We start from the raw sequence: 13,817 nt of genomic DNA on the forward strand, positions 1-13,817 counted from the left end.
TTGCTTACAACAGAGGGCTCCAGCCTCTCTCCAAAGACCGCTTAGGCAGGGGCACTCCTTCATAAAGGCCCTGTGGGCTCTGGACAGGGATCCATTCGAGCCACTCCAGGACTGTCCCGGGAGACGTGAGCACAGAGCCACCCTGCCCGCCTGCCTTTCCCCAGCCTCAGGCTGACCTGACCTTAGAGGACCTCTGGATAGAACGCGCCTCCCCTTGCCTTTCACGCTGATTCTTCCTGCAGAAACGAGGTACATCCTGCCCGTGTGCGGCCTCTCGGTTTCCTCGTTGGCTGCCAGCAACGTGACATTTTCAGCTATTTACCACAAAAGGTTTCTGCTTATTTTATACTCATCCGCTCAGCACTTTGTGCTTTGGGGCAGTTGAGATTCAAGAGATAAATGAAAAGTGGTGGGTGTTATAAGGTTCCCCGAGGGTTCAGAGAGAGAGAGAGAGAGAGAGAGAGAGAGAGAGAGAGGCAGGGGGAGGGAGGGAGAAGAGAAACATGAAGGTGCAGGAATGGACACCCGCCTCAGTGCCAGCCATCGCAGGGACCGGCTGACCTCCACGTGAAAGACTTCGCGAACAATTACAGTCTCAACGCTAAGCCCATTAAAGTCAGACCTGGAACCTCCCTACAGTTCTGTACGGCAATATCCCCCATTATAGATGGGAGTGGGGAGGGGGGAGGCTGAGAGGGTGTCTCCCCCAAGGTCACACAGTCAGAAAGTGGCACAGCTCGGACATACCCAGGTGGCGCACCTACGCCCATCTCTGAAACACTGCGGCACACTTGCTCCCTGGGAAGAGGGCTTTGGAAAGAGCCTCCACGTGACAGGACAGCATCCGTCCGCCCCCCCCCCCCCCCCCCCCCCCCCACCGCAGGCCAGGCCATGCTCGTGTGGCCTGAAGGCACAAGAGCCCTGAGGACACCAGGCCTATCAAGCCAGTGCCCATCTGACAGCTGGCCAGAACCAAAGAGGAAACAGGTCTGTAACATCACAGTCCATTTGAAACTCAGGCAGCACAAGATTTTCAAAGTACGTATTTTATTTATACAGAATAGTGCAAGTTAAATGAAAATAACGGTTTGTAATCTAATTTACACAGCACCAGGTGCTGGCTAGTTGTCCTGACCGTGGTGGGAGGTGTGGCTGGCCTTGGGAAGAGAAACGACGAACATTTCCACGGTTGGGACGCAATGTGAATTAGCCCAGGAAATAATTTTTCTCAACATGATCCCCAGAACACAGGCGGCTTCCCTCGTCCTTAGAGGCACAGCTGTATGCGCAGGAAGTTTCTGAGTTCTGGCTGTGCTTTGAGCCTTTGGCCCAAGTCCTACCAGCCCCAAGGTTTTCCATGACAACAAAACAATCATCATCAACTTGCTTCCGATACCCTCTTCGACCCACAAATCTTACTGTTAATCCCATTTCTTCCCTACAACTCAAGGGACCCTGGGATACACTGGACCAAGCGGAGCAGGGCTGAGGCTGCTGTTCTTTGTTTGGGAGGAATAATTAAAACATCCCAGCAATTTCTCTGTCACTGTCCAGCTTTCCACTCCCGATTTAATAGAAATGCTGCTTGTCCCCTACAACCGTTCTATGCGAGGTTACCAGTTTCTTCCATCCCTTAGGCAATTCATAGATCTCAGGCACATTGAGATTTAAAGGCACAGCCCTCCCATCTCATTAATATGTCATCAGCCTGTGGAGACCGCGACATCACCTGCAGTGAGAAACTCTTAGGGCCCATCTCATCTTTCTCGATTCTGAGAGTACACCTGATTTATTGAAAACCATGAGCAGAGTAGGCCACCTCCCCCACCCCCCACCCCCCCAACCCATTCGCCCTGTCGGACTAGACCTCATTTTGTCCCTCAGCACCTGACCATCAGAGCTCTTCCCTGGGGCATGTGGCCAACACCCGTGGTTGGTGGGAGAGGAGGGTCAGTGTTTCCGCACAGAAGCCCTGGATGGATCACCAGGATTCATCACGGAACCCAGGATTCACAGCACAGACAAGACCCTGGCACTCGCTGGGCTCAAAGGCTTCTAAACATAAAGCTTCTGAGACAGAAGAGACAGGCTTTTTGCCTCAGCCCCTCTGCTGCCCTGCCGGCCCCAGGTGCTGCTCAGGTACTTGGGACAGTCCCACCTTCCTCGGGCAACCCTTGCTCTTGAATCTCCTATCTGTCGTCTCACTTACCTGGGATGGCAAATCCCGTTCCATAAATGATCCCCATTATTCCCACAGAAGCAGACTCCAGCTTGGAATCTGACTGCCTTTCCACTCCTCACCGGCTGCTCCACGAGCTCTGGAAGCAGAGAAAGTCCGCGGTCCCACTGAACGCAGCCGGGAAGCCCACAGGCTCCTCCACTCCACCGCAAACGCGCCAGGGTTCAGCCTGGAGGCCAGCGGGGCGCAGCCCTGGCAACAAGGCAGACAGACACCTCTGCCATAAGAAAGCAAGTGACGGGGACCGAGGAGAGCACAATGACAATGTCCTCTGTGGCAGACATTCAGAAGGTCTCTCGGGCAGCAGTGGGAGGAAAGAACCAAAACAGCAGAGCTAGAAAAAGTCTTCCTACAATTAAAATCCACACTTAGGCATCTTTGGGGAGGGACACTGTAAAATCACCGCCACGCAGTGCCCTGCAGAGGTCCACTCGGAGCAATGACTAAACTCAGGACGCACCTTTCCTCGCTGTCGACTAGAAGCGGCACAGGGTCCGTGCCTCCTGCCGAACAGGCCACGGGGCAGGCGCGCACCTAGCACACGTCTGACCCCTCTGTTTGCTCCCAGCACAGTGAGCTGCGGGTCTGGCGATTCTGGAGGAAATGTGTGCCGTGCCACAATGTGGGGCTCCACCGGAGGCCTGAGAAAGGATTTCTCGGTACTTGAAAAGATCTAGAACTTGGTTTAAAAACTTCAGCTTTCCTTCACCAGGAGACTTTTTTAAAAAGAAAAATCACTTTTCCCTACGAGCCCTTAGCAATTAAGTTTCTATTTGTTTTCCGACTAGAAGGGATTCTGACGGCGCTGCAATCCCCAGCCGCCGCCGAGGCTCGTGAGGAGCGGCACTCTTATCCGCCGGGCTGGCCCCTGTGGCGCTGTAAGCACGGGCCACTCCATTCTCTTCCGGAGGGTTTCGTCTGGTCCCAAGGGGCGATTCGGTGCCACTCTGCCAGTTGCAGATCGAGAGCTCTCCCGGTCTGACGGCCCACGGGACCGAAAAACCTTCAGAAGAGACGGCCGTGGCAGGAGCAGTGAGGGCTTCACGCGGAGGCCACGTCTTAAGGGTTTGAGCACCATCTTCTGGTCAGGTTTTGGCTTTTGAGGACTTGCCTTTGAAAACTTCATTTACTCCACAATGGGAAGATCCCTGAGCCGACAAGCTCAAGTGACTTGCATATCGAAACGAGGACACGAGTGGAGGCAGGAGCAGTTAGCTGCCTGGTGTGCACAGGCCTGCGCTGGACCTCACCGCCCGCGCACGGCCAGATGGCCGCAGCGAACGCGCCGGTCAGCGGCAAGGCCCCGCCTTCCGCCCTTCCAGCGGGGCGCGGAGGCGGTGAAGTCCTCACCGGGTCCCAAATCGACCCCCTGCCCCTGCTCGGACGGGGTCACGCGAAATGTGCTCGGCAAGGAGGCGTGGGCTCGCGGGGGGCCGACGCAACTGGGCACTACCTCCGCGGGGGGTCAAGCCCCTCGCCGTGGCAGGGAGCCCTGGCTGCTGTGTAAACACTGCACTAGCAGACTGCGACCTCCTGGCATCGAGGAAAGAAGACAAATGCTAGTCGTTCCCTCCAAACGGCGGGAACCTACATCCATCTAATTGCACTTCATAACGGATTCCACAAACCATTAATTATCAGATTATATTTTAGGAACCGCACATAAAAAACTTGGTGAAATTCAGACTCCAAAGGCTCACGACCCTGCGGTAACAGCGGCAGCCTGGAGAGTCGGACGACAGGCCCCTCGCAAGGCAGGGGGAGCGGGGCCGGAGGAAGAGCCAGGGGCAACCACGGGCACCACCGCACCCGGCCGGGCCCTGGTTCATTGGCCGTAACGCCAGCTCCAGAATGAGGGAGCGAGGGTTGCGGGCCACGTAGACATTTCCCGCTCTGACTGGAAATAGGGGTGAGGGGAATGTGGGAAGGCTGCGGGAACCAGCCTTCAGGTACAGAAAACCACGGAAAATATCCCGGAAAGGCAGGGACTGTCTTTGCAGCGGGACGGCCCCACACTGACTGCTTCCCGCAGAAACACGGCAAGGCCTCGTTTGGGGAAGGGCTGACGGTCCTGACGAGGTGGGATTCGGCATGGAAGCGAGGCCTTCCCACGTTAACACGCCGCTCCCCGTCCACCGGGAGTGGGCTGGGCCTCCCGAGCAGATGGGAGGATGACAGGGTGAGGAAGAGGCCAGTGTGCACCAGCCTGGGGGTCTCTGGATGGTCCGTTGTGCTTTGCTCTCATTTTTAGACGGCCAGAAGGCACCGGCAGCCCCGATCTGTGGGCCACTGTCCCCCACACCCCTGCCATTCTGCACAGGGAAGGCTGCCCCCGATATGTGACCGCCGTCCCACAGGCACCTGCCATTCTGCAGGGAAGGCTGCCGGCACACAGCCCCTCTCTGGTGCCCTGGCCATCAGCTCCCGTCCCACTGCTCATCACAGAGGCCACTGCAGTAGGCCCGTCCCCTCTGAAGGGCAGCGGTGTCGGTGCCGATGACTCCAGCACTGTTGGTTCTATGAGACCGAAGTGAGAGTGTTCCGGTTGGTGGAGGCTAAGATGCCCACTACTCGGGCCAGCCGGGGGCGGAGGGCAAAGGGCAAAGCTGCGGAGCGTTCTCTCTGGGGCAAACGCAGGGCCCTCCCCTGGATGGGCAGCCACTCACTTGGCCTCGCCACAGATGAGGGTCACGGTACCATCTAGCAAATCCTCCACGGTCACCGCCACAAGCTCAGAGCTGGTCTGAGACGTCTGTGAATCCGGCAAGGTCACAAACACCTGTGACCCAGCAAGCTGGGTCTCCTCCAAGGTGATCACCTGCTCTGTCGGGGCCGCCGGCTCTGGGGTTTGGATCACCTGAAAGGGAAAGACCGCGAGACCGCTCTGGGCAGTGTCCACAGTGGGCTCCCCAGAATTTACGTGGTTTTCGTCTCATGCTGTAATGATGATATTTATGTTTTCACCTGAGGAGAGCAATTACATGTGCCTAATGGGAAGAGGCAAGTCTAACACAGCAGCGATGCAAAAGAGAAGGCAGGCAAACAATTTAAATAACTCCGTGTGCTAAATTGCTATAATTTAGCTCAGTACGCATCTCAGGGTGCCCGGACTCTGTGATTACCCACCGGTGAACACGGGCTCAGTTTCTTACACTGGGTTTTCCTGTCTCGAGGATCACGCTGCGGAGGGGAGCGCCACTGAAAGGAATGCTACTGAAGGTGGCCGGTCTCAGGCTTGACCACGGAAACGGAAAGACTTATCGGAAGCCTTGGCTTGCCAAAGGCGGTGTCTCTGGCCCTTAGTCAGGCAAAGAGCCTTCCTTGGAGGCTGTGTGGCTACAGAACTTGGGAGCGGGGACGAGTGGAGGAAATGTGACTTCCGTCAGCTCCCTCGTTTGCCTCCCCAGGCTGGCAGCCCCCCTCTAAGGCCACACGGACTTCTTCCAAATCCGGGTCACCTGTTCCAGACGGCCTTCCCATCCCAGGGAGAGCCAGTCCGTGGCGAAACACCCATTTCCCGCCCGGACCTCCACGCTGATGCTCGTGGCCTGTGGAGCTCGGGACAGCTTGGTGCCCCCTGATACTCTGAAACCAGAGAGCCCGTAGTGGGTACCGCTGCCCTGGCTCTTGAGAATCAGCCCGGAGTGAGGAGCAGAGCGCTAGACCTGAGGGGGCAGAGCAGGGGAGGCCAAACTCAGTCACCTGTCTGTGCTGTGGGGATGAGGGGACTAATTCTGAGGTCTAATAAAAAATCACCCGGGATAGCAGTTTTCAAACTGTTTCTCCTTATTCTTTAGCAACAGAAACCTTTTTCTTCCCCCTCCTCATAAGACATCATAACTTACCAAGAATCCTAGTATATAAAATCCTAGTATATAAAATCCTAGTATATAAAAAAGATCAAAGCAGGGCCATCGTGGGTGATACAGCAGCAGGGACTTCCCTGGAGCCTGCCCACCTGCCTTGGTCTCTGCTCGCACAGAGGCCCGTAAGAACACGGCTCACAAAGGACTCATCTGTGGGGCTGGACAGCAGGACCGTTCAAGCAGTTAATGCTTCCGTTCCAGTCCACCCACAGACGATCGACAGAACTGGGTTTCTTTTCCTCCTCTACCCACCCTCGCTGGAGAAGACAGGAAGAGCAGGAAGAGGACCAGGGACACAGACAGGGGCTGGAGCAAGCTTAGTTTTGAAACATCAGAAGAGGCGAGCTTCCCCCCGGGAAAGGTGAATGGCCCTGACACACCCAATGTGTTTCGAAGGTGTCTCTGGCCCTGAAGGTGGTTGGTCTCAGGCTTCAACGGCAGGGGTCCCGACAGAGAGCTCACCCCCTCTTCTCTGAGGCCTCCCGCAGCTCCTGCCGTACCCCAGGGTGTTTTGCAGAAGATGGGGAGTGTGTGAATGAGGAGAAACCAAGCTTGTTGTGCTTGTGGAAATTCTCATTCCAGGATCCCTCTACCCAGGGGCCATCTGCATGTGTTCGCCAGGAGACTAGAATTTTCTGTTTTGTTTGGTTAAGAGGTCCAGAGAGACTCTTCTACAAGGCCCTCTTGGTCGTGAGTATAATTACTCATGGGACCCTCTGGGAGCCGGAGAGAAAGGCCGGGTGGCATGACAGAGCTGCCTCTAGAGAAGCCTTAGGAACCTCGTGTTAGCACCCTCATATCCGAAGGCCCCAGCATCACCTGCCCCACCTGTGAGGCTGCTGCTTGAGTCTCAGAGCCCGTCACCTTTGGGTGTTCAGATTCCAAGTGGCCATCAAGCTGGGCCTGCGAGGTGAAGAGCTCCCCGCAGAGCTCACAGGGGAAGGTGCTCTCTGACTGCTTGAAGTGCTCCGTGGTCACGTGGTGTTGCAGTGCTCCCGGGAAGCGGAAAGTAGCCGCACAGTACAAGCACCTGAACGGCTGCGACCCTGGAAGAGGGGGACACAAAGGACGGGCTGTGGGTGGAACGACTGAGAGAAGGAAGAGCAGGCACAGGGGAGAGGCCGCGCGGCCGGGATCAAGGTGCAGACGCAGATGTAGGTTCTGAGGGGCCTGAAGCTTGTAGCTTTGGGGGATCCTCTTTAGGAAAAGGAACGCAACGTGAAAGATACAGGAATGGGCCCCACGCAGGTGAGGGGCTCTGCAGCACAGCACCAGATTCAGGCTCCAAGTGCCTCTGCTGAAGCCCATTCTTCACTCAACTGCAGGTAAGGGTGCGGACGATACTACACTTCATCAGGTCCCAGAGGCACGTTTTAACATCCCTGACACGGAGCCAACGGCATCTCACGACTGCTGCGGGCCAGGCGGCGGGTGACGTACAATTACCAACGGCTGCACAGGGACGGACGTCTAAGGTGGCGGCACCAAGCCCTGCGGAGTGTGCGTCCAGGGCTTCGAAGGAAACCCCCGAGACGGGAGCAGCGCACGTTGCTAGCTCACAGGAACCAAATGGCTGAGGAGGGACGCGGTAAGCGGTGGACGCTCAGCTACATCCCCACAGCAGGACAAAGGGGCTAGTCTTCCCTAACGCTCAGGGGACCAACACCGACGGCCTGCGTGTATCCGTCCCCAGTGGTGCTGATGCGGAGTAGACATCACGCACGACGACACATGCCCTGGCGGTCAAACTGAGAGCTACTCTGAGAAGCGGCTGCTCACGGTAATTTCTGTCTACCTTCCTCCCGACGTGCACACACAGGAGTGCGTACAGCCTCCGTCACATTAAGTCCCAAACGGCACTGAGAATGGCCTGCAAATTCTAAGTGACAACTAAGTATAGTTTAATTGGCAGCAGTGTTTCTTTCTTAACGGCTCATTAAAAACTAGCATTTCAGGTCTGATGAGACACGGCCCTGACTACGATAACCACAGTGGCGCTTGAGGGATGCCCACCGGGGTCGCGCCTCCCGTGTTCCCTGGGTACGAACACATTCAGTTTGCAGTTACGCCGTGAGGAAGGAGGCACTACGATTGTCCCCGTTTGATAGATGAGGAAACTGAGGCACACGTTGATTAAGGGTCCTGGACCACACACCGCACAGCCGCGGACGGTGGAGAAGAGCATCCCCGGGGCGGCGGGGCCCAGGAACGTCGTGGAAGGGGCACTGACCTGAATGCTGGCACTTGATATGAACCTGCAGCAAAGCCGGTGTGGGGAAGAGCTCCTTACACTGGTCACACTCGTGGAACTTCGTATCTGCGGGGCACACAAGGAAACAGGTGCTGGGAACAAACAAGAGGACGGCCCTCTCGGGCCGGAGAGGCACAGGGCTGGGGGGTGGCAGCGACGGCGAACACTTAGCCAGCGTCTCCCCGGGGAACCTCGTGCCTACAACCTGTCAGTGCGGTCTAGTGTAAAGAGCACCAGATCAGAACGGGCCGCCCGGAGGAAAGTAGGGCTGCCGTGAGAGGGGAAGGAGAAGGCACCCACCAGAGCTCAGCGTGCGCCTCACACACAGGAGATGCTTCAAGCCCGCAGTGATTACCCCGCAGACTGACCTGCGAGGTAGGTATTAAGAACTTTCTGAAGAGAAGGAATCTGGCTCAGAAGAGAGCGGTCACCGGCCGAGGTCATGCAGCCGATCAGCGCCGGAGTCAGGAGTCCACCCAAGCCCGTCCACCACTTCCCGGGTACCATGATGAGCCACTGTCGCTCAGGGGCCCATAGGAGCTTACGGTGCTCCACGCCTCTGGGTTTGAAAACCACAGCCACTCAAGCTGCTGCTTACCGTTACCGACGGGCCAGTGCGGTGGTGTGCTGGGACAGAACGAAGGCAGTTGCCACACCACACCACAGCCCCGGAAGCTGGGGTTGTGGACAGAGCTCAGGATGCTGTCATCTAGCCACTCCGCCCGTCAGCTCCCACCCCGTCTACAGGCACCCGAACTTCACCTGCATGCTCTGCTTTGATGTGCTTCTTGTGTTCAACGGTGTTGGAAAAGGTCTTGTCACAGGAGCCGCACTGGAGCGATGAAAATTTGGAAGATCGATGATTCTGAGCGGCAAACACATCAGGGTGGTGGGTCCGGTTGTGGTACCACAAACCAGACAATTGCTGCAAGGAATACGGCAAATGTTAAGTCTTGGAACGTTCCAACAAGCTGGAGAGTTCACCAGGCCCTCGTGAGACAAATGAGCTTATGGGTCTAGACCCACACTCTTACCTGTCACACTGAGAGCCCATGCGAGAGGAAAGGCTGGGGAACAAGGCACCTGTGTATTTGCCAAGAGGCTACTATGGGGCAGGGCTCAGCCTGGCCCTTCAGAAACTCTCACCCCTCACAACAAGCCTATGAGAGAGAGGCCAGAACCTTTCTAGCGAGGTGGAAGCTGAGGCACAGAGGGGCTAAATGATTTGCCCAACGTCATATGATTTAGTATAGAGCAGGGTCAGGATTCAAACCCTGGCCTTCCACCTGGAGTGTGTGGGCTGTATCTCACTGCCTCCCAGAGGCCCAGGGAAGCAGCAGAGACCCTCCTGGAGCGGGAGCATTTGTTGTCCCTGCTCCATGAGCAACTGCTACTCCTTTCCGGGCTCCAGAAGAGCCCCGAGACACTGTGCCTACAGTTCCGCTTTCCTAGAGGCCAAGCCCAGGCCTTACTCAGCTCTGTAACCCTGACGTCACAGCACCAGCTCGGCACAAAGTTAGTGCTCCATTTCTGTTGAGCTGTGCTTCTCTCCGTATACCCAAATCTTACAGTTGTCACAAGAACCACCGTTTTCTCTGTAGTTTTAGAGTTGAGTTTCTCGTATGTGGTTTCTTTTTAGTTCCATATGGGGTTTCCCCTTAATCATATACCAAATTCGAAGGTGAAAAAGCAGACCCCCTTCCCTGGGAGTTACACAACAACCACCACCCAGTAATTGTGCTAGATAAGGGAGTTCCAGGCAGTGTTACGCAGCCATCGTCACTCTCACATCCCTTGACACACAGGGTCAATGGGTTCCACAGAGTGTGAATGTCCGCAGGGAAAAAGCAGCATTCGGTTCGTGACAAGGCTGAGACCTGAGAGAAGAGGTGTAGGAATTCTCGGCAATTAAAGCTCCCAACAGCATTACTCTGACCAGATCACCCTCGAGAGTCTGAGTAATTACAAGCTGCATCCTTCACGGGAAGCGGCCACATCAGCGTCTCCAGGGCTCCCGGCAGATCGGAGGGAGGGCAGCCTGGGGACAGGGGGAGGCGCTCCTGGCAGAGCCTGAGGTCACCTGGTAGGCCTTGTTGCAGATCCCGCAGCTGAAGGGCTTCCCCCCGACGTGGGTCACCATGTGCCGCTCCAGCATGGAAGGGGCGCTGAAGATCTTCCCGCACGTGGGGCAGGGGTGGTACTCCTTGGAGTGGACCTCGTGGATGTGCTTGCGATGGTCCTGCAGGGTGGGGAAGCTCATCCGGCATTTCTTGCAGTCGTAGGGATCTTCTATGTCTGGTGCCACGGGACATCGTGAGAAGAGACGGAGGGGAAAAGAAACGACAGGCAGCAGTCAGTGAGACGCGGGCCGTGTGCAGCTCCAGGTGCCGGACTCCGTTCAGACGTCAGGCACGGCCGCAGACGCTGAGGACCAGCTGCGAGTGCGGTGGTCACCTGACTGCCCCCTGCCTTCGTCCCGGGAGGAGGGACTCCCCCGAGGCCTCTGTACTAACCACCTCCGCGGCATCAAGCGGTTCACCCCGATTCCTCACGTTACACCCTACAAGTTAAATTCTGCTTAAGTACTTTGCACGGAGCAGTGCCCTTGCTCTTTCCCTGCTCGCGGTGGGCATTTCTGAGTTTTCTCGTTTTCTACAGAGATTTCCAACAAACTCCCCGGAGCATGCTATCTCCTTTATTGTCAGCACATGACTGACAGGAAGAAGGCTTCCTCGCTCCTCGCCTTAGACTCAAGAAAGAAAACATTTTCAATGTTTAATGAGTGCCATGCGACAGGCATGTTTTAAGTGCCTTGCACATATTAACTCCCTTTATCCTTCCAATAATCCTACGAGTGGGATCTATTATCATCCTATTTTAGAGATTAGGAAAAGCAAGGCTTACAGACTGCCTGCGCAGTGACACCAGTGGGAATGGCTGAACTGGGTGACAGTCCCAGCTCTCATTCCCGTGGCCCTGCTCCGAGCCACCTGCTTAACTGGACATGCCAACTCTGCAGTGAGGCCTCACAAACAAGAACTAGCACCGATGCAGGAAACGTGTGCTGTCGCTTTGGCAGGAAACTTCAGTTTATTTTTTCTGAAAGCAACGGAAAGCAGAATGTTTTCATCCTTTGCCCACGAGCCGATCCTACACGTGCACCGAGTCAGATTAATTCAAGAATCTGGACGCACAGCAGCACTCGGTGTCATCAACTAGTTTCCCTGTGGACATGAGCTCTTGAAATCTCAGTTGACGCTGCTGTCAGGGCGCTCTGAAGCGGTTCTCCGCAAGCCATGATGCGGGCCTGCGACACAGGTAAGGAACAGTTCAGGAGAGGGGCCTGGATGCTGGCCTGCCACCGGGGACGCTTCCTAAGACCCGGAAGTCTTTGGGGTCCTCTGCGTCCTGACGATTGACCGGTCCCGCCCTCACCCCTCTCCCCGGTAATGCTACCAGGAAAAGGAGACCAGAGGAGCATGGTATTCAAAAAGGCTGAAAGGACATAAAATGATGGCACTAGATCCAAGCCAGATCTCACTCATCTGGGAGCCTCACGAGCTGGACGTGGGGACCCAGGAACACCTTGGGGGAAGGGGGCAGCCCTGTGTATACCTCCTGCATCGTCCACGGTGTCCAGCCCCGGGCTGGGCACAGAGGAGCCCCAACAATGTCCTTTGCCAACTGGCAGATAACAGATTTGCATGGGTCGACATTAAGTACATGTTGTGAGGCCCTGTGTTTGCTAGAAACTGGTGCGTGGGAAACAGAGGCAGGGAGGGGAGAGGAGAGGGGAGAAGGGAAACAGAGGTGGGGAGGGGAGAAGGGAGAAGGGTATGCAGGGTGCATGACGTGCTAGAGAGACCGGCTTTGACGGTGACAAATGGCATCTGGGAGGGCTGCTTCCAACACCAGTAATAACATCTGGCATTTAGTGAGCATTTCTGTGTCACGCTTTACACGGGATACCTCACTAACTCTCACAGCGATCCAAGGTGGCGGCATCCCTTTCTCTCATGTACAGAAGGGGTACAGGAGGCTTAGAAAGGTAAAGAAATCTGCTTAAGGTCTCAAGGAAGAAAACGGCAGGGTCAAGATTCAAGTCCAGGCCCGTGTGATTTGAGAGCCCAGCTCCTCCTAACTCCCGGGGACACGGTGTCGATCACACGCCTGCTGCTGGAGAAGCCGCAATGTGGCCAGCCAGACACCACACTGGCCATCTCCCGAGGCCGGAATGAGGACGGAGTTTTCCGTACCCTCCTATGTGTGTGTCGAACAGTAGCACGTCTTTGTATCAGTGCCGGCAGAAGGGGACAAAAATGGGGGCAGACCCCACTGACCAGGTGGCCAGGGGAGCCCTGGAGAGAGAACGCGGGGCAGAAGGCTTTCAGGGCGGCGTGAGCAGGGACCACGTACAACGGTGTGCATGAGCTCAGACAGCGTCCGGCCGCTCCAATGGGGAAGGCGGGTAGGGCTATGAGATGAGTGGGGGCGGGAGGGGGCGTGGAAAGAGAAGCTCGGTGGACTAATGGGAATATTCTGGTGCTCTGCAGCCTGTTATCAAGGATCTCCTTCAAGCATAATTTGCCTTTGTCAGCCAAGCAGTACCAGGTGGGCTAAAAAGGAGACAAGGAAACAGCCTGGACGTTACACGATGACACGTTAAAATGGGATTTTTCTTGGAATAGGAACAAGGGACTCGGTTTTGCAGGAGAATAGGGGAGGGGAAGGCAGCAAACGGGGCTGGCTCTGGTGGAGTGTCACTTTCTGTCATGATTGCTACGAGCCCTCTCAGAGCCAGTGCCTGACATCCACTCCACAATCTCGGTACGTACTGTGAAAGGTGTGCAGGTGGATGGACAGGCCATTGGCTTGCCGGAAGCCCTTGCCACAGTCCCTGCAGACATATGGCTTGTCCCCGGTGTGGGTCCTCACGTGGCGGGACAGCTCAATGGACTGGGCGAACACAGCATCACAATACTGGCAGGCATACATTTTCCCTGGAAACATACACGAGTTTACCCATTAGAAACAGCACCAAACATTCACGGCATTCCTAAAACAAGATCACATTGCAAGGCACGTGGTGGGGAATATGATCTGGGAGAGGACATTAAACCACAAGCAATCTGCAACACACCGGGTGAGAGGTCTGAGCCCCTCTATCAGACGGCGGCACACACACAGCTGATGGCACAGTGTGGTCTCTCTCCCCTGAGGAATGAGGACAGAGTTCTCATCACACAGACTACCCATCTGCTAACCAGGCCACCCCAAGTACGGAAGAGCTCATTCCACTCCCAGGAAACAGATACGTCCTCATGCCCAGAAATTCTCATGCCCAGGTACATTCTCATGCCCAGATACATCCTCACGCCCAGGGTCTGGATCCCTTGCCACAGCCACAGTGCAGAATTGCGACTTCACATAAAGGTGACAGACGGGGACTCAGAGAATGGAA

At 55.9% G+C, this 13,817-nt stretch overlaps 1 protein-coding gene across 1 annotated transcript in view; it reads right to left on the reverse strand.

Moving 5' to 3' along the window:
* Positions 1 to 1,030: 1,030 nt before the first annotated feature.
* The window catches only part of ZBTB40 (zinc finger and BTB domain containing 40), a 38,082-nt gene continuing 25,295 nt past the window's right edge, over positions 1,031 to 13,817 (reverse strand). The window contains exons 12-17 of the mRNA XM_053898833.1: positions 13,192 to 13,356; positions 10,437 to 10,651; positions 9,119 to 9,281; positions 8,336 to 8,422; positions 6,934 to 7,151; positions 1,031 to 5,096 (exon numbers count right to left, since the gene is read on the reverse strand). Of these exons, the coding sequence (XP_053754808.1) occupies positions 4,902 to 5,096; positions 6,934 to 7,151; positions 8,336 to 8,422; positions 9,119 to 9,281; positions 10,437 to 10,651; positions 13,192 to 13,356 (1,043 nt within the window). The 3' untranslated portion in view covers positions 1,031 to 4,901. The remainder of the gene's footprint in view (positions 5,097 to 6,933; positions 7,152 to 8,335; positions 8,423 to 9,118; positions 9,282 to 10,436; positions 10,652 to 13,191; positions 13,357 to 13,817) is intronic.

This window comes from Panthera pardus, unplaced genomic scaffold (assembly GCF_024362965.1).
Source record: "Panthera pardus isolate Hobbes unplaced genomic scaffold, ASM2436296v1 HiC_scaffold_11, whole genome shotgun sequence".
NCBI lineage: Eukaryota > Metazoa > Chordata > Mammalia > Carnivora > Felidae > Panthera > Panthera pardus.